This window comes from Lissotriton vulgaris, chromosome 2_1 (genome assembly GCF_964263255.1).
Source record: "Lissotriton vulgaris chromosome 2_1, aLisVul1.2, whole genome shotgun sequence".
Classification (NCBI taxonomy): domain Eukaryota; kingdom Metazoa; phylum Chordata; class Amphibia; order Caudata; family Salamandridae; genus Lissotriton; species Lissotriton vulgaris.
The window spans coordinates 1795210595-1795233786 of record NC_141687.1 but is presented as its reverse complement, the minus strand read 5'-3'; the positions used below and the strand labels follow the sequence as shown (position 1 = coordinate 1795233786).

Below are 23192 nucleotides of genomic sequence, written 5' to 3'. Positions count from 1 at the left end.
TAAAACTACTAAACAAACACAAGGAGATGATGGCTGGAGCACTGAAACTTTACAGACACTCACCCCAGTCACAGATCTGGACTGAATCCAACATCGTTCTTTAGCTCACATCACCCCCCCAGTTCAGACCCGGCCATATGCAAATCGGTCTTGACCCTATTCCTCATGGGAACAGTTCAGCCCGAACTGCGAAGCCCAGTCTTCCCTGGATTAGAAACCAGCATCATGTGACTGGTTTCGGGGTAACACCCCTCATCAGCCAGAATAGCTTGAATCCAGTGGCAAAGTGTGCAAGGGACTCGCGTCTGGGCATACCCTGCCTACTTAGGCCGAACAAAGCAAACACAAGGAGATGATGGACAGGGCACTGAAACTTTATGTCTGACAGCCTGTCACCAAGACACGCCTGGGTTGGGGGATAGCAACACGTTGTGCATTCCCTCTAGACCGCCACGAACACAGGAAGGTGAGGCTCATCTGCATTCTGAGTGCTCATCTGCATTCCTTTGCATTCTGATGGGTCTTCCTGGGCAGGGAGGAATGGGAGGGCCTGACACTAACACTTCAATAGATAGTGTCCTGTCCACACACAAAGGAGTGATTACCCTCCCACAGGTAGCCTGGCAAACTGGACTGGGTAGAAAGGGATGCTTGTGCACTTCAGAGAGCTCCTTTGAAGTCACCCCCTCCATCAAAGGCACTTTTGGGTATAAGCAATGGATCTCTGACCCCTTAAAATCAAACACTTCTGGAACATGAACTGAACCTTTGTCAGAAGGACAGCTTTGTTGCTTAAAGGTCTCAACTGGACTGCTTTTCTGGAAAGACTACTTTTCTGCTTTTTGCCCTGCTGCTTCCTGACTCAGCTGGAAGAATAGCTGTACACTGCCTTCCCTCCAAGTGATCTCCAAAGGCTTTCCCTCCTGTTTTTTTAAACTCTAAGTTAAACAAAAGACTTCCTGCCCTTGCCTGAGGTGCCCTCTCCAAGTCCTGGGCCGTAGAAGTGGGTTCTGAAGCTTTTTTCCACAACAACCGATGCATCGTTACCACTGATCCAATCAGAACCAACGCATTACCTTTCAACGCCAATGCAGAGGCTGTTCGATGACAGAGGTTCTACAGCCTGCTAAGCTCAACGATGACACTCTGCACAGCTCAACGACAATGCATTGCCTTCACTTCGTTGAAGCTGGACGACAACGCAGTGACCCGACTGCATGGAAAAGATCGACACATCGAGCCCTCAGTGTGGATGCTTTGCTCCATCTAAGGTTCTTTTTCAGTGGCCCCTGTGTGGGTCTGTAACATTTTGCTCTCAGTCGTGGTCAGACTGCACTTCGGATTTGCACCAGTCCCTTGCCACCTCTAGTAACCATTTGATCGCTAGTGACTTTTAAGCACTGTTCTTGCATTTAATCTTTCAAATTGATATCCCGACTTCTACTGATTGGATTTTTGTCATTTTGGTCTTTGGATCCTTGCTGCAAGGCTGTTATTTAACAGGCTATTCTGATTATTTTGTGAACATTTCAATTTGAACTGCTTTTAGACCAGCTGAGGTACAATCCTTTGAGGAACTCTGAAAAGAGTGAAATACTTATCAGGACTTAAAATCTTCAAGTATGTTGTACTACAATGACCATAAAGCACTGGCATGGATTACTTGGAGCCAAAAGACTGGATATACTGAAGATCAGAATCATGAACTGTATGATGCAGAAACGCATGGCACATAATCTAAAGCTAGAATATAAATAAAGAAAAGGCTATTTAAGCTACGCCTGCACATGCAAGGATGGTTTTTGGATTCTGCTTAACCAAGTAACAATCAGCTAACAATCAGTGAACTGCTCCTTAATGTCAACATCTGCTGATAAATAGCCAATTTATGTGACCAAAACGGTCGTTAACATTTGCTGCTTCACAAATCCAGTTCTGCATTGTGGAATGAACAAGGAGTCACAGATGCAAGCTGCTCCTTTATCCGGAGGAAATTGAGTAAAATTCTTCTCATAAGGATTCAAAAGGTGTCCTAACGTCCACCTGACATGACCCACCCACCTTCACTTGCTGCTGCAACTACTAATCACCAAAGACTTCTTGCTCATGTTGGCAAAGTAAAGTAAAAATTAGCACAATAAGAAATAGAGGTACCTTAGAAAAAGCTGAATGACCATTAAAACCATTAACCAAGTTCCCAGGGTGCACAAAAGTGAACTGAAGGCACCAAGGTGGGGAAACATGATTTATATATTCAGTGACTTTTCCACGAACGCCCTGTGACTTGAGTGGCACCATACAATACTGAAATTTACCAGGTATCCAGCAAGGGTCTAAGGAGTTTAAAAATAATGAATTTGCAGAAGGAATAATTAGTATGAGCAAGAAAAGAGTTAAGAAAGATTTTGAGATAAGTGGAATCCCACCCCGACCCCCGGTAACCTTCCTATCTACACTATCAAGTTACTGTCCGGTTAGACTACAACTAGAAAGGCTTATTTTCGATACTGTCAAAAGTGCAAGGAGGTAGAGGGTGAGGTTGTAAGGGGTAACTTTCCTTCAGATGTGGAAGCAAACACTTGACCACGTACAAGGGTCATGTACCTAGACAGACCCATTCTAGAGAAAATAATGGGGCGCATAACTTCAAATCTCTCTAGTAAAATGAATTGGGAGCTGGCTTCATAGTGATCTTATCGAGCATAGGTTTCTTGTCTATTACACAGAGTGAACTGCCTGAAGAGCGTAACACAAGAAAAGCACAGAGAACTAGTGACTTAAAATGATCATACACCCATAGCACACCCCTTCATACCACTTGAGTGTACAAACATCACAGGTAGACAAAACAATCCGTGGACGATTAATTAAACATTTGTAAATCTTCAGCATAGCTTGTTGCCTGTGGGGGACCTTTTACGGCTAACTGCTCACATCGTTTTAGTCAAGAAGCCAAAATAGCAGTATTTTTTCAAAGGTCTCGCTATATACAGATTTAGCTGTCTGCCAAGGCCTTCTGTCACCAATACACACACCACAATATACAATATATTCTATGCAAAACTACACACAGCATTCAGACAGGGGCTTCAAGTCATTCCTCTAAAGTCATTGGCTTTTTCTTTGAGCCCCCTTCAGGCATTTGCTCCATGAGATGTGCCTATGTTTTAGGTCAAACCACAGCATTTCTCAGATGTATACATTTCGTCTTTACTTGTAGATATTGGTGATGGTGATAGTAATTCAGTTTATTCGGAGTTTACATCAAATTCTATATTCTTATGAAATTAAACATTTAATTTGTCATTGCACAAACATCAAAGGAGCTAATATAATGTGTACTCTATTGCAAAAAAACATGAAAAAATAAAACACTTATTGCCAAAAGGCCGGTGGCAAATGCTAGATCGATTGGCTTTGCCAGTGCTTGTTTGGTCTGGTGCTAGCCAAAACCTTTTGCTTTTGTTCTTGTCAATCACATTTTTCTTCTGCCCCCCCCCCCCCCCCACCCCCCACGGCATGATTCTACTTAAGTCACTGGATAACCTCACTGAGAGAGATGGCATTTTTCCCATTCACAAAAAAACATTTGACCACAAAGTATTTCCCTTTAATGGACGCTTTATCTATGGCAATTTAAGCTTTTTGAAACCAAAGCAATATTTCTGCTTTTCACCATTTTTTTCACAGGCGAGGAGTGGACCCGGAACCTCCCCCGGCAAGAACATTTTTACAAAAACCATATAAAAACAATAAGCACTAACAAAGTCTAAATAATTGCAGCCAATGTCAAACCGTTTGGCTTTGCAAATGCTTGTTTCGTGCTTGACATGCAAAAAGAGAGAGAAACAATTCATATTAAAAATAGTGTTTCTCTAGCTCTGGCTGTTTCTGCTTATTATGTGCTTCAGTTGTCAAACATATCGCCCATTATTATATGTGTATATGGTATACGAGGAGCTTAGGCAAGATGTCTGTATATTCACCACAACTGCTGTAACTAGTGTGCCCCGTCAAATGCCCATTACAGTTAATAGTTCAGCTTAAAAAGGCACAGATCAAATACCCGCTCTTTTTACATTTCTGTTGAACGCACCATTGCTGTATTGCAAAAGTCAACATAATGTGTGTAATTGCCTCAATATAATGTGGTTATTGGTTTGTCAATATTTGTTTCAAATGCCCCCTTTCTTACCAACTAAATGGAGGCACTCATTTTGCCATCACAATTCCTGGAACTTCCTGAGAACAAAATGCTAAACAGTTAAAATGTTCTTTACAAAACTGAAGTGGTTTAATAAGTGTTTGCGGGATTTTAAGAGTACATTTCAGAAATCATAATTGCTGTGCCAGGTTGGGGCAATGAATCCTTCGCACGCTATCGGTTTAAAAGCCGAGAACATAATTGTATCTAAATCCTCGCCGCAACGAATCATACGTTACCTCTGGGATGTGGTGGCTCAGGCAGTAGTGCTTTCGGCAGTGTGTGCAGAGCTGTCCCACGGTCAGAACGCTGGCTTTGCATTTATGGAACCCGCATGTACTGTCCGCTTTCATTGTAGCAGCGATCAGGGCATCAAAGTCATCTTCAGGGAAGACGGCAGTCTCAGCCTTAGCAGTGCTCTTTGCTAGAGGTCAGGGCAAAAACAGAAACCAGGTAATTACATCAAAAGTCTGCAGAAAAAATAATCAAATCGATACTAATTGGTATTATGATGGGTACAATGACAACTCAAAGCGTTAGAGCCCGATTTAGAGTCCCTCCCTCCCTCACATCCGTGTTGGACATGATCCGTTTCGCTTTATTACAAGTGCTTTATATCCTATGGGACTTAAAAAGAGGACGTGATATCTGTCAAACCTGTGACGCAGTAGCTCACAAGCCAAACTCCAAATCAGAATCTTACAACGGAAATTCAGCAATTATGGTGCGTTTCAAAACAGGCACACCAACAACAATGATCTGAATACACTTTTACTCACCCGAGCACTGTTTCATGTGCTACTACGCTCTGGCGCGTTCCCTAATTTTGAAGGTTTAAGTTAAAGTTTTGATACCACGCTATGATGTAATCTTTCAAACGGATTATAAATGTATATTTACCAGTGAGAACTTCTCATTGTAGTGTTAAACATGCAAGACACTTTGGACCGGATTACGATGGCGGCGGTCGGACTGCTGACGACATCCTATTGGTGGCGGTCCGACTGCCAACATTCGCCGCATTAGGACACTGGCAGTCGGACTGGAAGTTGCTCGACACAACACTTTATCTCGGGTAGAACAAGGATGATATGTCTGTATAATGCACTAAAATAAGAAACTAGCGCTTTTGTGCAAAGCAGTGGTCAAGAAATGGCTTTGAACAACTGTGACGTTTCTGGATGGGTATGCAAAATCAAAGACCTACTTCTCTTTATAATAATCCTACTTGAAATATCCGTGGTGCCATAATTAACCATAAACAACTTATACTCACGTGAAGCAGCACTTATTAACAGGTGATGTACCACAAAGCCTTTAATGCAGCCAGCCGAATACGTCATTACCTAAAGTTAATGCAATTTTGCCCCTAGAACCCAAGAATGCAAAGGGCTCTTGGCTAAAAACCCATGGCTCGGAAAGGGTGTTGATAACATAGCAGTGACAAGAACCTACAATATGGACTTATCCCATTGCCTCACATTCACCTGATGACTGATTGGGGGGAGGGATGAGGGTGCTTTCATTTGCTTGCATCACAAATGAAGGCGGAATGATTTTGTTCCTCTTTTCGAATTGATCCCATATGAGCACGTGATGAGGAGGCGGCAGCAATGGGCAGATGTTTCCTATTGATTAGGAAGCCTGAGACCTGCATCCGAATCTCAGCTTATGCAATTGAGCAAAATGTGTTGTCCTGTCCCAATCATCACCCGCATTGAGTGTCCCTGCATGCAATTCATTTTAAAGAGTGTGCTGTATAATTCATTGTAAATTAACAATGTGGAAGTGAAGAGCAAATTCGAATCAGATTTTCCTTACACATATATGCTCTTCCCACAGCGCCCCCCTCTCGGGTCACTGCCAGTTTGACGCACTGCTATTTTGCCGTATGGAACAGTGATTAGTGTGTCAGGAGCTGTCGGCAGTCATGCGCCTGTGATATTCCATATCGGTAACACTCGTGTGCAAGTTATATCACGAGTTCACATAAGGGTGTGAGAGCTATGGAGAGAAATAAACAAGCGATTAAGCGACTAATCACCGACCCTCCAACCAGCCAATTTGCGTTAATACAATGATACTCAAAGTACGGCCCTCCAGACCTATACCTGAGGTCCCATTCTCAACAGCAGCACTGTGCTGCTGTTTACTCGACTAAGTAATAACATTCAAAATATGTTAAATACACAGCGAAGCATTAATTCGATTCGATTCAGAATCTTTATTCGATACATGATCATAAAAAACATTACATTTAAAACAATAATGTCTTAACATTCCATCCTCGTTGAATAACACAATTACACTAGGAATAAGTCCATAATTGCTCCATCAATAAATACAATAAATTAATTTGAAAAACACTTTTAGAAACACAGTAAAATATCAAGAATCCCAGACCATGGTACAATAAGCCAGAATTTAATTAAAAACGGATTAAATATATTCCCATTGTGGAAGACCTATCGTGTCCAGTGACAATTACTGATTACTCAGTCTGTGAGCACGGGTCATCCTCATGCCATGTAAAAAAAATGTGTTGATCGCGATTGTAGGAAATTCCTTTCTGTCGGTTTTTAATATCCTTATTGCTTCGATGCCTGAAGTAGTCCTCATCATCTGGCAAATAGGCTTCAACCATTTGAACCACAATTTTTTATAAACGGGTCAAACAAATAAAATATGAGCTATTGTTTCTGACTGTGTCGGGCAAAACGGCATTCCGTAAAGGAACCTGTACCCCATTTACCAGTAAATTATTTGATAGGAAGGGTGAGAATCCTAAATTTGTGGTACCATTTCCTATCACTGGGTACCGTAATAAGGTCCCAATACCCTTCATAGTCAGGAGCATGTTTGGTCTCTAAAAAGTCTCTCGACAGAGAGGGACTCGTCAGAGACCTAAAGCGTTTCATAGTTACCATGTTCCAATATAGTCCCCTCAGATCCTTTCGAGATGGAAACTCACTATTTGTGGGATTTTGCCACAGCCAATGAAGGCCCATTTCAGTATATGTGGCCTTTACCTGCCTCAGCCATAAAATGTTGCCCCCACTATCAGCGTCCCTGATCTCAAGTAGGGCTTGTGCGTACTGGGTGGGCTCGGGGGTAACCCAGAGCCTCCTCCAGTAGGCCACTGGTCTGAAGCGTGCCACATCCTCTAAAAACTGGCTTCCCATATCATAATAAAGCGGTATTAGTGGAGTAGATTGAGGCAAGCTTGTTATACCCCTCATAAATTTATATTGCGAGATTGTGAGTGCCGCTAGGCTGCTAAAACCCCATAATTCAGCCCACTACATAACCGAAGTATTAATTTAAATGTTATGAAGCTAGAGAAAAGAAGTAACCTGGTCGTGCTGCACTGCGTTAGCAACACCTTCTTTTTTTAAAGATATCTTGCAGCAAAAGTTTGAAAATATGATAAAGTCAAAATCCAAAAAGTGTGTTTCATTGGAACGCATAACCGGTTTGCCTTAGTACATCTAAATATATCCGTGCATTGAGAAACATTTGTTTAAAAAGTGATAGCTCTCAAACATTAATTTAGAAACATTTATTTCTCATCCAACCTGACCGCAATGCCAGTAGTGAACTAAGAGACAAGTCAGTTGTTATGCGCACTCTCTGGGAGGCCTTGGTTTGTATTATACATGAACAACATTATAGTTTATTAAATCAAAAACAGGAGAAGATTTTGTGCATGCATGTTGAGGTCCTCTTATATGTGATAACGAAGAAAAATGAGTGAAAGTAAAACATAACAATTCACTATGATCACACAGTTTAATTAACTGAAAATCCCCAGTTTTCTGGTTTCACACTCTTCAATTCAACCACTAGATGTATCTGCTTTGCTTTCCCTACTCCCCCATTACTGTTAACACCCTAAGTCCCAACCTCAACCTCCACCCAGCTGGCATCAATGCGGCCTTCGGTTACATCCCAGACCAAACTTTTTGGGCCCTTAGGAAAATGTTTGCAAGTACCCATGCGTTAGTATCACTCGTGATGTATAGTACTTATAAGGCCTGGACCTAAGAAATTAACACCAGATCTACTCTGGGCCTGAAAACCTAATTTCTGCAATTCTACGCGAATGCCACTAGAGGGCAGCAGGTCGTCATCTATAAGATTCAGAAGGCTTTCTCCAGAGCCTCAGGGACGAAACACATTTTTTCCTCATGTGCACATCGTGAAAGTCAAACCAGTTTATAGTGCAAGGTCCAGTAACCCTGACGCAATAAATGCCACCATCATACCTTGACACGGAAACAAAAAAAGATCGAAGGCTGATAGTGCAAAGAAAGTGAAATCTAGGGGAGTAACCCCCTACCAGATATCCTGACAATAGGGCGGTCTTTGACATTAACCTGTGCTCTTACTGCGCACATGGAGTCAGCCAGTAGCGTAGCTTGGTCAATACGATTGAGGTGTGCGAGCTTCAGATTTTCCGACAATCACGCCTGCTTACAATGTCAAAACACATAATAGGACAAGCAGTGCACATGAGAGAGGATAAAGGGAAAGTGCGGGAAGGGAGACGAATGCGGATTGGTAGGGGCAATAGGTGAGAGAAACAGACAATATTTTACAAAATAACCAACATTTTTGAAGACCCTAAAAGCAGAGAGGGAGAGAGTGTGGGTGCTTTTTTTGTCAGAGTTTATGTAAGAATGTCTTGGGCAATCCGAAAGACCTCACCATACCCGTCTGAAGGCACCTGTACCCGACTATTTACCAGAAAGTACATTTATTAAGTGGGTGTAAATCCCCAAAACACTCCCACTGAAGCTACGTCCCTGGAGGCGGCACTCACCAAGACCATCAAGGAAGAGCTTGTCAATCACCTGATGAAAGGGGCAGCAAGTGCCAAATGAGGGCCAAAACATGCTAATGAAAAACCTTGTGGATTTTGTGCAGGCGTGTTTCCACACAATGGAGACTGGCCTGCAACAGTAAAGAAGGGTGGGGTATGCAGAAAGATGAATCACTTTGCACAAGTATGCTAGTCTTGACCTGTCAACATGAACAAAAATCTCAGTGAGGAGGGTGCGTGGCATCGTGCCGAGAAGTACCTACGAGTCACTTTTACCCCCACCCTGCCACCAAGCCCCTCCTCCAAACCCCTCCCCAAAAGGCTTACTGAGGCGGGTGCTGATGGCCGGTGGTGTTTTCACACCCCTTAATGAACGTCAGTAGTTCAAAGCCTCGGAAAATGTGCTGAAAATCCACTATTTACAGTGGTTTTCAGCTCGCTTTCACCTGGGGTGGCTCTAGGCTCATGGTGGCCCTGGGCAGGGAGAGTAGGTAGGGGGCCCCGGAAGAGGGGGTTCGGGTGGGGCGGAGCCCCCAGAGCTCAGGAAGGTACCAGCGGGCCAGCAGTGGGTAGGGAAAAAAAGAAGCCAATCAGGAACCAGGAGGAATGCAGGCGCGAAGGCCAATGAAGAGTGTTGGAGGGAGGGGGGGGGTCAGGGTGTTTGGAAACGGAACAGAGCCGGAGGCCGCCACATCCCTGCCAGGGGCCGCCACGCAAATATGTATCCATCCTCAGAGGATTATTATATTAAGGATATATATTGGGGTGGTGGCCCCTGCGGTTTGGTGGCCCTGTGCTGGTGGACAGGTTGCACATGCCTAAGGCCGCCCCCGCTTTCCCTGACACCATATGATTTCAGTTCCTCACCAGGTGACCTTGTGATGAGAGCAGATATCTTGCGTCACACAGAGGGACCGTGTGAGTTGGCAGGTCTGTTGTCTGCATGCAGACGATTCAGTCAAAGAAGACCGTCAACACTGCTGACTCCGCATCAGACACTGCTCGTAGTGGTGACATGTATGATGACCAGCAAGATGTGGAAGGAGTAGTTCACGTGGTCTACACCACTGAGTAAAGTAAAATGAAGGAGGATAAGCCTGCCTGCTCATGCCAAGCTAGAAAGGGGGGTTGGTAGCGGGGGTTATTTTAGAAGTGTAATCCCTCTTACCGTATTTTCCGGCGTATAAGACGACCCGGCGTATAAGACGACCCCCTACTTTGCTTAATAAAATGTAGGTTTCGTGCAATACTCACCATATAAGACTACCCCCACTTCCAGTGCAGTCCAACGCAGTCCTGCATAGCCATTTTGAGAATGTATTTTATTTTATTTTGGCTCGTATTTTGTATGCTTTGTATGCTTTGTATGCTTTTGTAACCTGCACACTTATCACTTTTTCTCCAGGAATGTACCGATTGCTACCTCATGTATTTTGGTTGCTCGCTATTGTCACTTTTGATCCATGTAACTTAATGTTTGCTTTTGTAATTTGTCCATTGTTATTGTTGCTCACATCAGCCCATTTTTATATAATGCAGAAGCAGTCTGACACCTTCGGGTGTAGTCTGCGCTATGTAAAATTGCATGAAAACATTCCTTCAAATTTAGCATCCGGCGTATAAGACGACCCCCGACTTTCCAGAACATTTTAAGGGGTTAAAAAGTCGTCTTATACGCCGGAAAATACGGTACTTTGACTAGAAGAAAGAGTCCCAACTTGGAAAGGGTACAAACCTGCAACCAGATACCCTAATTTCTAACACATACGGACAGAGGTTAATCGGTTGTCGTTGAATTACCCGCTGAGCCAGGTATCTATAATATGTATTTCTTTAGGTCCAGCCTTGAACGGGACTGTGGCTAATTCAAAGTATAATTTGAATCAGAATCCTCTGTCGTCTAAAAGCAACAGAAATTTTGTTCAGTAAATTTTGAGTCATTTTTGTATTGTATTCCATTTATTACAGGTTGGGAGGAATGCATTGGTTGAATGTGTGATGCTATGATTAAAGGTCCAGGTGTTCTCTGCCTCCTTTTGGTATACTTAATGGCTGCATCCATGACGTGGAGTTGACTAATAAAAAGACGCATCCATGTTCCAAGTACCGGGCGACACAGTTATCTAAACAACAGTGAGTGTCTTTTCTCAACTGTGCCCGAGCACTTGTAGTTTGAATAGCACCATCGAGAGTTCACAGGGGAACGGCAAGTTGCACAATATGTAAGCTAATACTACCTAATAGAAAGTGAAATCCGCAAATAAGGAGACCATTCTACAAATAAACATACACAAATCTTACTGTTATTGCTTATGAAACTTGGAATGAGGAAAATATTTCACACATCTAGTGAAATTGCTGAGAAACTGCTGCGTTCACTATAAGCTACATCTCTAGAAAGTGAAATTAAATACTTTCATCTAGACTAAGGCCCAAGAAGGGCAAATACTGAAAAATCAAATATCAATTTATATTAAGCTGCACACAACATTGAGCAACTCCATCTACTATTCACAACCACCGCACTTCTCAAATCCTCTTTGATTAGAGCTATTTTAACCTGCATCAGGCCTGCACTGACCACGTTCATTTTGCAGTGATTAACTCATCCACTGACGCAGTATGTTTATTCACCAAATACGTTTTGTGTAGACTCCATGGAACTGCCGTTTATAGCACATGTTTTTTGGGACTTTTGATATATTTCTTGTGTCTTTGTATCTTCCACAATTGTTAAGGGTCCAGATACTGGTGGCTAAAATTCCTTTTCAATACCCCTGGTTGTACTAATTCTCTTTTCGTTTTTAGGTCGAGCCTTGGCGGGCGTATGCGCTGTCTGGAAGACCTGCTGTATTCAATACAGGACTTTGCTCCCGCCTTCCTATTGGATCAATGCAGTATCGTTCTTTTTTATGCTGCCTCCCAAGTGAATCATGGAGCGATACCTCACTTCCGTTTTTCTTTTTTTAGAACAGCGCATCCTAACTACAATGTCTTTCCCCTTCTTTTCTTTATGTGTTCTGGCTAGAACTATTTTTTCTCTTAATATGGCGGCCGCTTCTTGAATATTATTTTACAAGGCATGCCACGCAGTGGATACATCAAGCTGCCATGACAGCGGGGTGGCGTTCAATGGGAATCCGCAAGCATCCTGCTCGTCTTTGCTGCCAAGGTGACTCCCGTTTTTAGGTTTCGCCTATTATCATTCGCTTGCGAATGTAATAGGCGAGAATTCAAGTTCTCCATCGACTCGTCAAACCACTGCATTTTTTTCACAGTGCATGTGAGTCACGTGACCACAAAAGCGGGTCACGTGACCACACAAGCACGTGCATCTCCCTAATCCGCCTGCCACACTTCTCCTCCCCTCGCTCGCATTCCCGCCCCCCCACCAGGCTCTCCCGCCCCCATCCGGCTTCCCTCCGCGCAACTCCCTAATCTGCCTGCCACGCGTTTATCTTTAACAATGGCTGAGGCTCCTTTAATTTCTCTGGCTCGGCTTGTTTTTCTTTGGCATTCATCTCCATGCGTGAGCAAAATGCTTTCACTTTCGCGCTTACTGAAGCTTCCCCAGCCGTCCACTGGTGAAACACTCCTCCGGACACAGTGCTTCATCTTTTTTTTTGCTTCCTTTATTTCATCGGTTGGCAATATGTTTTTTTTTTATTATTTGTTTAGAATGCAGCGTGTTTTGTGTGCTTTGAGATGCATTTGCTGCTGCCAGTTTAAAGTTTCATTAAAGCTGCTTCCTCCTGGTCGTGTCTTCATTTTGAGATGGCTGGTGTGTGCTCTCTGCGAGATGCCTCCCATTTACTGTGCTTACTAAAGCTTCCCCAGCCATCCACTGGTGAAACACTCCTCCCGCCCCCAGCCTGCCGCCTCCCAGCACAAACACACACAACGCTTTTAGTGCTGTCACTGCGGATTGTTATCCGAGCGGCCCCAGCATGGAGCCGTGTTCTCTGTGACAAATAACATCCCGCTGTGAGAATACCAGGGTGCTCTCGTGTGTGGCGGGGGGCTTCTGGTAGTGCCACTTCTGCAGCCTAAAGTGACCGGCTTACAGCCTCACCCTGGCTCATTTGAAAGAGGGGGAGGGTATTTCTTCATTACATGGAGGTGGGCCCAGGGGGCACCACAGTCTGTGAAGGGTTAGCAGAGAGGGGCTGTTCATGTAACACTGAGACATCCTTGGCACACGAATCACAGTAGGGGAGACATTTTCAAAACTGATAGTGTTTCATTTTTGTACATTTACAGACCTTCGTGCGTACATTGCCCTCGGTAAAGGCATATATGGGAGAGAGGAACATAGCGCTAGGCGGAGGAAGGGAGACAACATGCACTCTTGGAGAGAGCTGAAACAACTGAAACAAGCATTAACAAGCACTGGCGTTGCCAATAGGTTTCGCATTTGGAAAGTTGGAGCTAATGGTTTTGTAAATTACATTTTATATTTATATATCGTTATTGGCATTGTCAATAACAATATATAAATATAAAATGTCATTTACAAAACCAATAGCTCCAACTTTCCAAATGCGAAACCTATTGGCAACGCCAGTGCTTGTTTTTCTAATTGCTGTACTGCTATGCCACACTGTTTTCTTTTAATATGGCGGCTGCTCCTTGCCTTTGTCTTTACAAGGCGTGCCATACAGTGAACACAGGAAGGCGCAAGCTTTGCTCCTGCTGTTATTAATTATGGGAGCCCACCGGTGTCCAGTGTCCTGCCAGGGTGACTCTTAGCATGCAGTCCTCCAGTGTTACACAGTACTCGTGTCTAGGAAGCGGAAAACATGGTTTAGCAGGAGAGGTGGTATGTCATCACTATTCAGCAGCGTGGTAAACTATGTAGCATTACTTATGAGTTTACTCTTATCAAATTAAAAGCAACAAAAAAATTATTAGACGAAATCGTGAAAGCAATACATTTCACTCAACAAGATTTCACGTGGCTTTACCTATTTGAATACAGACTTCTATTTTTAAATATGACCATTGCGCATACATTGTGTGACTTCATTGTTAAGTTGTCATGACTGCCACCCGTTGTTGTGGACTTATTTCCGAGAGGAGTACGTGTAACCGAAAACACGATATACATGTTGAATAACTGTGGAAGGGGAATGCCACTCACCTCAACCGGGCGGCCCCCGAGTGGAGATACCATGACCCCTAACCCTCCTGCGTCTCTGACGACCAGGAATCCTTCTCTCTTTTTCTCCCTACCGGAACCCGACCAAGTGACAGGACAGAGCCCCAACCCGGATGCGGATGACCCCGAGCACCGAGAACCCGGAAGTGCCGAACCGGAAGCAGCCTGCCGGGAACCCGGAAGTCCCGCCCCCTACCACGGGCCGAGAGGTAGAAAAGCCGGCAACGAAGAGAGGAGAGCGTTCCAGGTAGCCGACTCGTGGCAGGAGACAGCGCGTAGTGAACCAGTGAAGGAGAGCGGACGGGGTGAGAGGATCGAAGATGAAGAGTTGGAGGACGTCTGGACCGAGGAGTGGTTGAGTCCTCTGGAGGTGGCTGGAGAGCGGCCGTGACTCGCTGGAGAGTTGCGGCGGGGCACGTGAGTACCTTGTTACCGTCTCCGTGTCCCCTTGTAGATAATTGTAAATACTTGTATAGAAGTAGAACGCACTGATAGATCTCCCTTGCACTGTATATAGATTTAGTAGAGTCACTGCACCTATAACTTGTACCATAGTCCTTACACCCCGGCCACTCACGAGAGCACGTTTCTTCTACCCTGTTCCCACATCTCTTCCCTTCCGTCTAACCCTTCCCGTCCATTCCCCTCCTCACGGTCAACTCTGTCCCCTCACGACCCGGGTGCTGGTACTGGTACTCCAGAAGCCCGAGCTAGAAAGGACTAAACCCCTGCCTCTCTGTGTCCCTCCGAGGTTACTCCGACGCCTCCCCGGAAGACCTGAAGACGTCCAGAAGATCCATCGGCCGGCGGACACCAGGGAACAGACTACGACTTCAAACCTTGAACTTTGTACTTAATCCGTTTGTCAATCACAACAATAAAAACAGCTACCATAGCCAAGTATATACGGCCTCCACGCCTGTTATTCCGGTCCGCACCAACCCCCAGTCCACACTTGGTGTCAGAAATGGGATCCAGAAGCATGGAGGCCGCCGTGAAGCAACTCACAGAAAGCCAGGAACTCCTCGGGAAGATGATGGAGCGCTTTCTCAAAACGGCAGAGGACGATCGAGGCCAACTTCATGATGTCCTGAAAGACCAGGGCTCCGCACAAGACCGAGCCCTTGGGAAGCTAGTCGATGCCATGGGTCAACAGAGGCCAGCGACTACATTGCCCTCTGTGGTTTTGCAAAAATACATTCCGGGAGAAAAGACCCGGACTTCTTTTTTACGAACTTCGAGCGCCTGGCTCAGGCTGCTACTTGGCCCGTTGATCGCTGGAGCCACTACTTGGGGCCTCTGCTGACGGGAGAACTACAGGCGGCATTCCAACAGGCCAACATACAAGGGCAGACCCCGTATCAGGACATCAAAACCTGTATCCTCGAGAGGCTAGGGATTGACGACGAGACCTACAGAGTACGACTGCGACAGGCCCGTGAAGGACCACAAGAAACTCCCCGAGCATTGTCATTCCGCATCCAAGACCTGACCAACCGCTGGCTGAAGCCTGCCACGGCCACCAAAGATGAGATCCTGTCCAAGATCTACTTGGAACAATTCCTAGCCTCCTTACACCTCGCCACACAGAAATGGGTCCGTCAGCACTGCCGACTCACTCTCGACACTGCTGTCGAGATTGCAAGTGCCTTCAGTCGAGCTCAAGACTTCCAGAAAAAGGAAGAAAACCCTACACGGATGCCCCATGGAAGTCATCCTCGAACCCCGAGGCCGGTGGTTCCCCGGAAACCTGAACCTGTCCCCTTGTTTCCGTTTCCAGTGACACCAAGACCAAGTCTTCCCGGTCCGCAGTGCTACCACTGTGGAGGGCGCGGACATATCGCCCGGTTCTGTCCCCAGAAGGAAGAACCTATGGAGGTCGGACTGGCTAGGAACTGTGTGTGTCTTACCACGGATGCCAGTCCTCCTCCTTTCCGGTGTCCGGTGAAGATTGACGGACACCCTATGATGGCCCTCGCCGATTCCGGTTGCCGGCAAAGTGTACTAAGGCCACAGGAAATGCCCAAACCTATGGGGCCTATGACTGGCACAGTGGATATTCAATGTGTACACGGTGATACCAAGAGATATCCCACCACACGTGTACAGGTACAGCACACCTCGGGGGAAAGAAGCCCCCTTACTGTCGGCCTGGTTCCCAACTTGCCGGAACAAGTTATCCTGGGTAGCGATTCTAATGGGCTGCCCCGTTTGCTACAAGACGCTACAAACTCCTTGGAAAGATGGTGGTCCGAGGCTCCCTTTTCCCGAAACCCTCATCCCGTGGAACCAACAAACAAAGTCCTGAAGACAAGAGGGCAAAAGAAGAAAGAAAAAAGGACACACACCACAGCCTATCCTGTCCAGGTGGACCAACATCCATGGGTAACCGATCGGGAGTTCCGTGCGGCCCAACAAGAGGACCCAGTACTACAAGACGCCTGGGGCGGGCCCTGGAAAACGAGGATCCCTTGCACGTATGTCCTTATTTCTTTAAACGGAACGGTCTGTTGTATAGAAAAGGCGGACCCCAACAAGACCTTCAGCTTCTCGTTCCCGGTCCCTTTCGCGAGAAAGTACTGTTCCTGGCCCATAGCCATTTGTTAGGGGGTCATTTCGGGGACGACAAAATAGGGCAAACAATACTGGACAAGTTCTACTGGCCTGGGGTATACAAACAAGTGAGCCAATACTGCAAAGAGTGTCCTATAGGTCAGAAGAACAGTCGGTACCGACCCCCAAGGGCACCCCTTCAGCCACTCCCTCTCATTGATGTCCCTTTCAGTAGGGTTGGGATGGACCTGATAGGCCCCATGTTACCCTCAAGGAGTGGATGTCGGTATGCTCTTGTCCTGGTGGATTATGCCACCCGGTTTCCTGAGGCCGTTCCGTTAAAACACCCAACCACGCAGAACATAGCGAGAGCCCTTGTAACCATCTTCACTCGGGTGGGTTTTCCCCGGGAGATATTGACGGACCAGGGCACCCCGTTTGTTTCTTCTCTTATGCGCCAGGTGTGTTCCCAGTTGGGCATTAAACAAATTAGAACCTCTGCCTACCACCCCCAGACCGACGGACTCGTGGAGCGGTATAACGCTACCCTGAAGACCACCCTCAAGAAATTGTTGGGACTAGAAAGCCGTCGCTGGGAGGAAATGTTACCTTTGGCCCTGTTCGCTATTCGTTGTAAGGTCCAGAGCAGTACCGGGTATTCTCCCTATGAACTCCTCTATGGGAGGGCCCCTAGAACACTCCTGGACATGGCCCACGAGGCCTGGGAGGCCGAGCCTGATCGTACCCGACCTCTGCCTGAATATGTTGCTAATCTCAAGACTCACCTGGGTCAAATCAGGGAAATAGTGAGGCAAAACATGTTGACCGTCCAGGCTACACAAAAACGCCAATACGACCGAGGAGCCAAGGCCAGAACCTTTGTTCCCGGGGACCTGGTACTGCTTCTCCTACCCTCTTCAGACCACAAGCTATTAGGACAGTGGCAAGGGCCGTATCCAGTAACGAGACAAGTGACCCCTGTCACCTACGAAATCGAATTAGACCACACTCGCAACCAGAGACAGATATACCACGTCAATCTTCTAAAGAAGTGGGAGGACCCCCCAACCAGTGCTATCCAGCGTGACAGACCCAGGGACCCCACTCTTTGAAGATTGTGTGGACCCGGAACTACCTACGAACAAACGACAAGACCTCAGGACTGTCTTATCACCGTTGCAGACGGTATTTTCCACTCTACGGGGCACACCACGGTCATAGAGCATGCAATACATACAGATGCCGGAAAGATCGTGAGAAAACGTCCCTATCGGATCCCAGAAGCACGCCGGAAAGTCATTCAAGAGGAGACCAAACAAATGGTGCAAATGGACATCATTGAGCCATCGATCAGTTGTTGGAACTCGCCCATCGTTCTCGTCCCCAAACCCGATGGCTCCACGAGATTTTGTATCGACTTTCGCGAAGTTAATGAAGTCTCGAGTTTTTACACTTATCCGTTGCCAAGAGTTGACGAGATGATAGAACGCATCGGACGAGCCCGCTACATTAGCACGCTGGATCTCTGCAAGGGATACTGGCAGATCCCCCTGAAGAGCGAAGATAAAAAGAAAACAGCATTCTCCACACCCGACGGCCTGTTCCAATTCAGAGTCATGCCCTTCGGGCTTCATGGGGCCCCAGCGACTTTTCAACGGGCCATGAACATAGTCCTACAACCTCATGCCCAATACGCGGGAGCTTACCTTGATGACATAGTCATTTATAGTAATGACTGGCCAGAGCACCTGTCCCACCTGAAGCGAGTAATCACCTCTCTGGGAGAATACGGGTTCACTATCAACCCCGCTAAATCCACTCTAGCTGCGCAGTCCGTAAAATACTTAGGGTACCTCCTTGGGGAGGGTGTCATCCGACCTCAGGACAACAAAATAAAAGCCATCCAGTCGATTCCATTCCCCCAAACCAAAAAGGACCTCCGTGCCTTCCTTGGGCTCTTAGGATATTATCGGAGGTTCATCCCCAATTTTTCTCAAATTGCGGTACCCCTGACAGACCTCCTGAAGAAGAACACTCGAACAGAGGCCATGTTGCAACAACCCTCTCCGCAGATGTGGAAGGCCTTTCAGGACCTCAAGCAATCACTAGTGTCAGAGCCAGTCCTGATCAGCCCCGATTATACCCAGCCCTTTATCCTGTAAACAGATGCCTCAGAGCAGGGATTCGGAGCAGTCCTCTCCCAAAAAGACCAGGCAGGAATTGAGAGGCCTATCCTATACCTCAGCAGGAAACTCTTCCCTCGTGAAATGAATTACGCGGTAGTCGAAAAAGAAGCCCTAGCCATAAAATGGGCCATAGAGAGCCTTCGTTATTATCTAGAGGGGCGTGAGTTTCTTCTGTACACAGATCACGCTCCCCTAGAATGTGTGGCACGAAATCGGGGTCATAATGATAGGGTACTTCGGTGGTTTCTCTCCCTGCAGCCATATAGATTCAAAACCTTACATAGGAAGGGGGTTGAGCAGGGCAACGCTGACTATCTGTCTCGATATCCCCCACCGGCCTCCCCCACAAGAAAGACAGCTAGGGAAAGGGGATGTGGAAGGGGAACGCCACTCACCTCAACCGGGCGGCGCCCGAGTGGGGATACCATGACCCCTAAATCCTTCTCTCTTTTTCTCCCTACAGGAACCCGACCAAGTGACAGGACAGAGCCCCAACCCGGATGCGGATGACCCCGAGCACCGAGAACCCGGAAGTGCCGAACCGGAAGCAGCCTGCCGGGAACCCGGAAGTCCCGCCCCCTACCACGGGCCGAGAAGTAGAAAAGCCGGCAACGAAGAGAGGAGAGCATTCCAGGTAGCCGACTCGTGGCAGGAGACTGAGCGTAGTGAACCAGTGAAGGAGATCGGACGGGGTGAGAGGATCAAAGACAAAGAGTTGGAGGACGTCTGGACCGAGGAGTGGTGGAGTCCTCTGGAGGTGGCTGGAGAGCGGCCGTGACTCGCTGGAGAGTTGCGGCGGGGCACGTGAGTACCTTGTTACCGTCTCTGTGTCCCCTTGTAGATAATTGTAAATACTTGTATAGAAGTAGAACGCACTGATAGATCACCCTTGCACTGTATATAGATTTAGTAGAGTCACTGCACCTATAACTTGTACCATAGTCCTTACACCCCAGCCACTCAAGAGAGCACGTTTCTTCTACCCTGTTCCCACATCTCTTCCCTTCCGTCTAACCCTTCCCGTCCATTCCCCTCCTCACGGTCAACTCTGTCCCCTCACGACCCGGGTGCTGGTACTGGTACTCCAGAAGCCCGGGCTAGAAAGGACTAAACCCCTGCCTCTCTGTTTCCCTCCGAGGTTACTCCGACGCCTCCGAAGATCCATCGGCCGGCGGACACCAGGGAACAGACTACGACTTCACACCTTGAACTTTGTACTTAATCCGTTTGTCAATCACAGCAATAAAAACAGCTACCATAGCCAAGTATATACGGCCTCCACGCCTGTTATTCCGGTCCGCACCAACCCCCAGTCCACAATAACCCATTTCCTCCTCTGCAGCCATAAACAACTGTTTTTGTGTTGCACCGCCTACGTTAAGGTAATGTATGTTGAGAAAATGATGATTATACACTTTCTTCTAACAAATAGGAAGACCAGGCTATGCAGTTCTGTTGGCTTGCCTGGTGACGTCCTCTTGGTGGGTGTAGCATGTTTAGTAGTGTTGTTCCCAATTCCAGATTGTGATGACTCGTATGGCATGTATGCAGAATCAAACGTGCACTAAGGTAAAAAGTGTAATACTTTTTATTTTACATTTCTGTCAAATATAAAACAAGAATCAGAAGTTTATAACTCATTAAAAATTTGATTAACCTAGAATTAACACTTAAAGACTTACTTAGTTAAATCGACAGTATTTCCACTTATATAATGTTGGTTCAGTCACTATTTTAAAAGCACAGGATTCTTTAATGATGCCCACGCACTTGAGGCAGTTGCATCAATTTCCCTTCAGTAAATATACTTGGACATTCTTTGTTCACTTCTGCACCGCATTCACAGAGATGCCAGTCATTCACCACTTCCTACACAAACAACCTACCCCTCTATATCTTGTTTTCTATCTATTCTGCGCAGCTCACACTCCTATCTATTCACTATGCCACATAATTCCACAACACAAATACACACCACACAATTGCACAACTAACATTTCCAATACAACCCACATAATTACACTCCACACACATCCACTACACTCCAAACAAGACACATACATAAAATACATTTTCATTTACAGCGCCAATAGCTTTAAGTCTTGTAAATGCTAGACCTATTGCATTGCAAATGCTTATTACATTAGTTAACATAGTGACATACATTTGTCCTGACTTTTCACCTTCTGTAAAGGAACAGGATACGCAAAAACAGGTTGACCCTCTTCCAAAATGTGGATTAAAATACCCCTTATTAGCTTTTCACGCCATCCTTTGGGGACATGATCAAAAAACTTTGGGTCCACCTAGGATGGTTTTAACCTCTTTCCCTTACTTTGCACTCTGCACCCCATACCCACACCTTCAAATCCTCACTGGACTCCAAGTAATTTAATTCTACAAAGTGCTCATCTCCATGGAGAGTTGAAGCCCACACCACAGGCTTCCGCTAGTGGTGTGAGAGGAATCCCTATGATCAAGTATTCCACCTAAGGGTGGGTGAGGATTTTCGTTCTTAAAATAGGGTTATGTTTTTTAAGTTGGGCATTGAGTCTAAATTGGGCCTTTTCTTTGGGGAAAGGCCCTATTTTCATTTTTGAAGACCACAAGTATCTTTGTGGATTACTCTTCATTGTGATCACAGAGTGATCGCAAACTTCAAACTCAAGAGTTCCGAGTGGTACAAAACAGAGAAATTTAGCCACTGAGACTATTTTCTTCACTTAAGCTTGGCACTTTGGCCCGGTCCTCCAGAGAATAATATTAGTAGTAGTACCAACTTTTCTCAAAGGGTGCACAACTTCTGTCCTGGCGTCCAAACACCCCCAAACATCTAGAGAAGGTCATCCAGTCATGAGTTAGAGTATAAAAAGGCTTTTCCCCACTATTAGTCCAGTTCATAGCCAACACAGTAGTAACCCCTAGTCTTGCTGTTTTTATCATTATATCACAACTAGTTTCTGTCGTTTTGAGTTTTCACACCTTTACTAAACACCTTTACCTAAACTCACCACGCGCTAGCATAGCGCCAGGGCACTCACCTTTACCTAGAGCACAGCAAGTAGCGGATCTATCGCTCGCTCGCAGACCACCAATTTCCTGTCAAAACGCCAAAGTCGGCGAGGACTGAGGCCACGCCCCCTGTAGGCCACGCCCCCTACCCCCTACATCATGTGCTGCCAACGGAAGCGCAGCGGACGAGCGCAGCGGGAGCGGCGTTTGCGCGCCGAAGGCGCGCCTAAGGCAAGCCCGTCTGCGCTCGGACGGGCTCAGGGCCAGAATCCCTGCCGGAACCAGCTCCCACTAGGGTAACATACTTGCGGCGAGACCTTCTCAGTCTCAGACCCACCAACGACAGCACCTGCAATTATGTCCACGACCTAGACGGTCAATTTACTAGCTGCACAATCTGCCACCCAGCCCAACTACAACTATCCATTCCTCGCCTCTCTCACCGGGGCCTTAAACTTGCCTCACTGAACTGCAGGTCACTCCCCATGCATGCCCTGTTCATTAACCATCTAATAGAAGACCACGAACTAGACATTCTATTCCGTACTACGACACCAGAATAAGTAACTCCACCAACTCGGCGAGAGAATCCTACCTCATCCCCAAAGAACTTCTGAAAATACCGGCGCCCCCTTCCTCCAACTCATCTTCACCGGACAGAAGCGATAAACTGGCAACCTACTTCGACTCCTAAATCGCCCGTATCCTAGTCTCCCTTCCGCCTCCCAGTCTGCCTAACCACACGGACTCTGACGCTCTTACCAACCAGACAGGAAACATACTACACCCACAATTGACTGCCTTTAGGGCAGTATCACCGGACGAAGTAGGATCAGCACTGGCCAAATTGAAAAGCGGCTCCCCCCTTGACCCGCACCTATCAGATTCCTGAAAGCAGTGGCCCCCACCATACTGCCCACCATCACGGAACTGATTAACATCTCGCTTTCCCAGGGCTCTGTTCCACCGAGTTGGAAGAGCGCTGTAGTTAAGGCTCTTCTTAAAAAGCCCCAACTGGACCCCTCCGACCTGGCCAATTACCGGCCAATCTCACTCCTTCCTAGTATCAGCAAAATAGCCGAGAAACTGGTAAACATTCAACTGTCCCAGTTCTTTGAATTAAATAACCTTCTACGTCGGTCCCAAACTGGGTTCCGCCCGGGCCACGGTACAGACACCGCCCTCCTCGCTGTCATCGAGGAGGCTAGGTGCATTTTAGATTCAGGAGGGTCAGTGGCAGTGATCCTCCTGGACCTC

At 46.4% G+C, this 23192-nt stretch overlaps 1 protein-coding gene across 2 annotated transcripts in view; it reads right to left on the bottom strand.

Moving 5' to 3' along the window:
- Positions 1-23192, bottom strand: part of IGHMBP2 (immunoglobulin mu DNA binding protein 2) — a 335240-nt gene that overhangs the window by 27854 nt on the left and 284194 nt on the right. Inside the window, exon 14 of one of the 2 annotated variants that reach the window (XM_086957844.1) lies at positions 4444-4628. The exons of the other annotated variant lie outside the window; for it this stretch is intronic. Within the exon in view, the coding sequence (XP_086813970.1) occupies positions 4444-4628 (185 nt within the window). The remainder of the gene's footprint in view (positions 1-4443; positions 4629-23192) is intronic. 2 annotated transcript variants of the gene reach the window in all.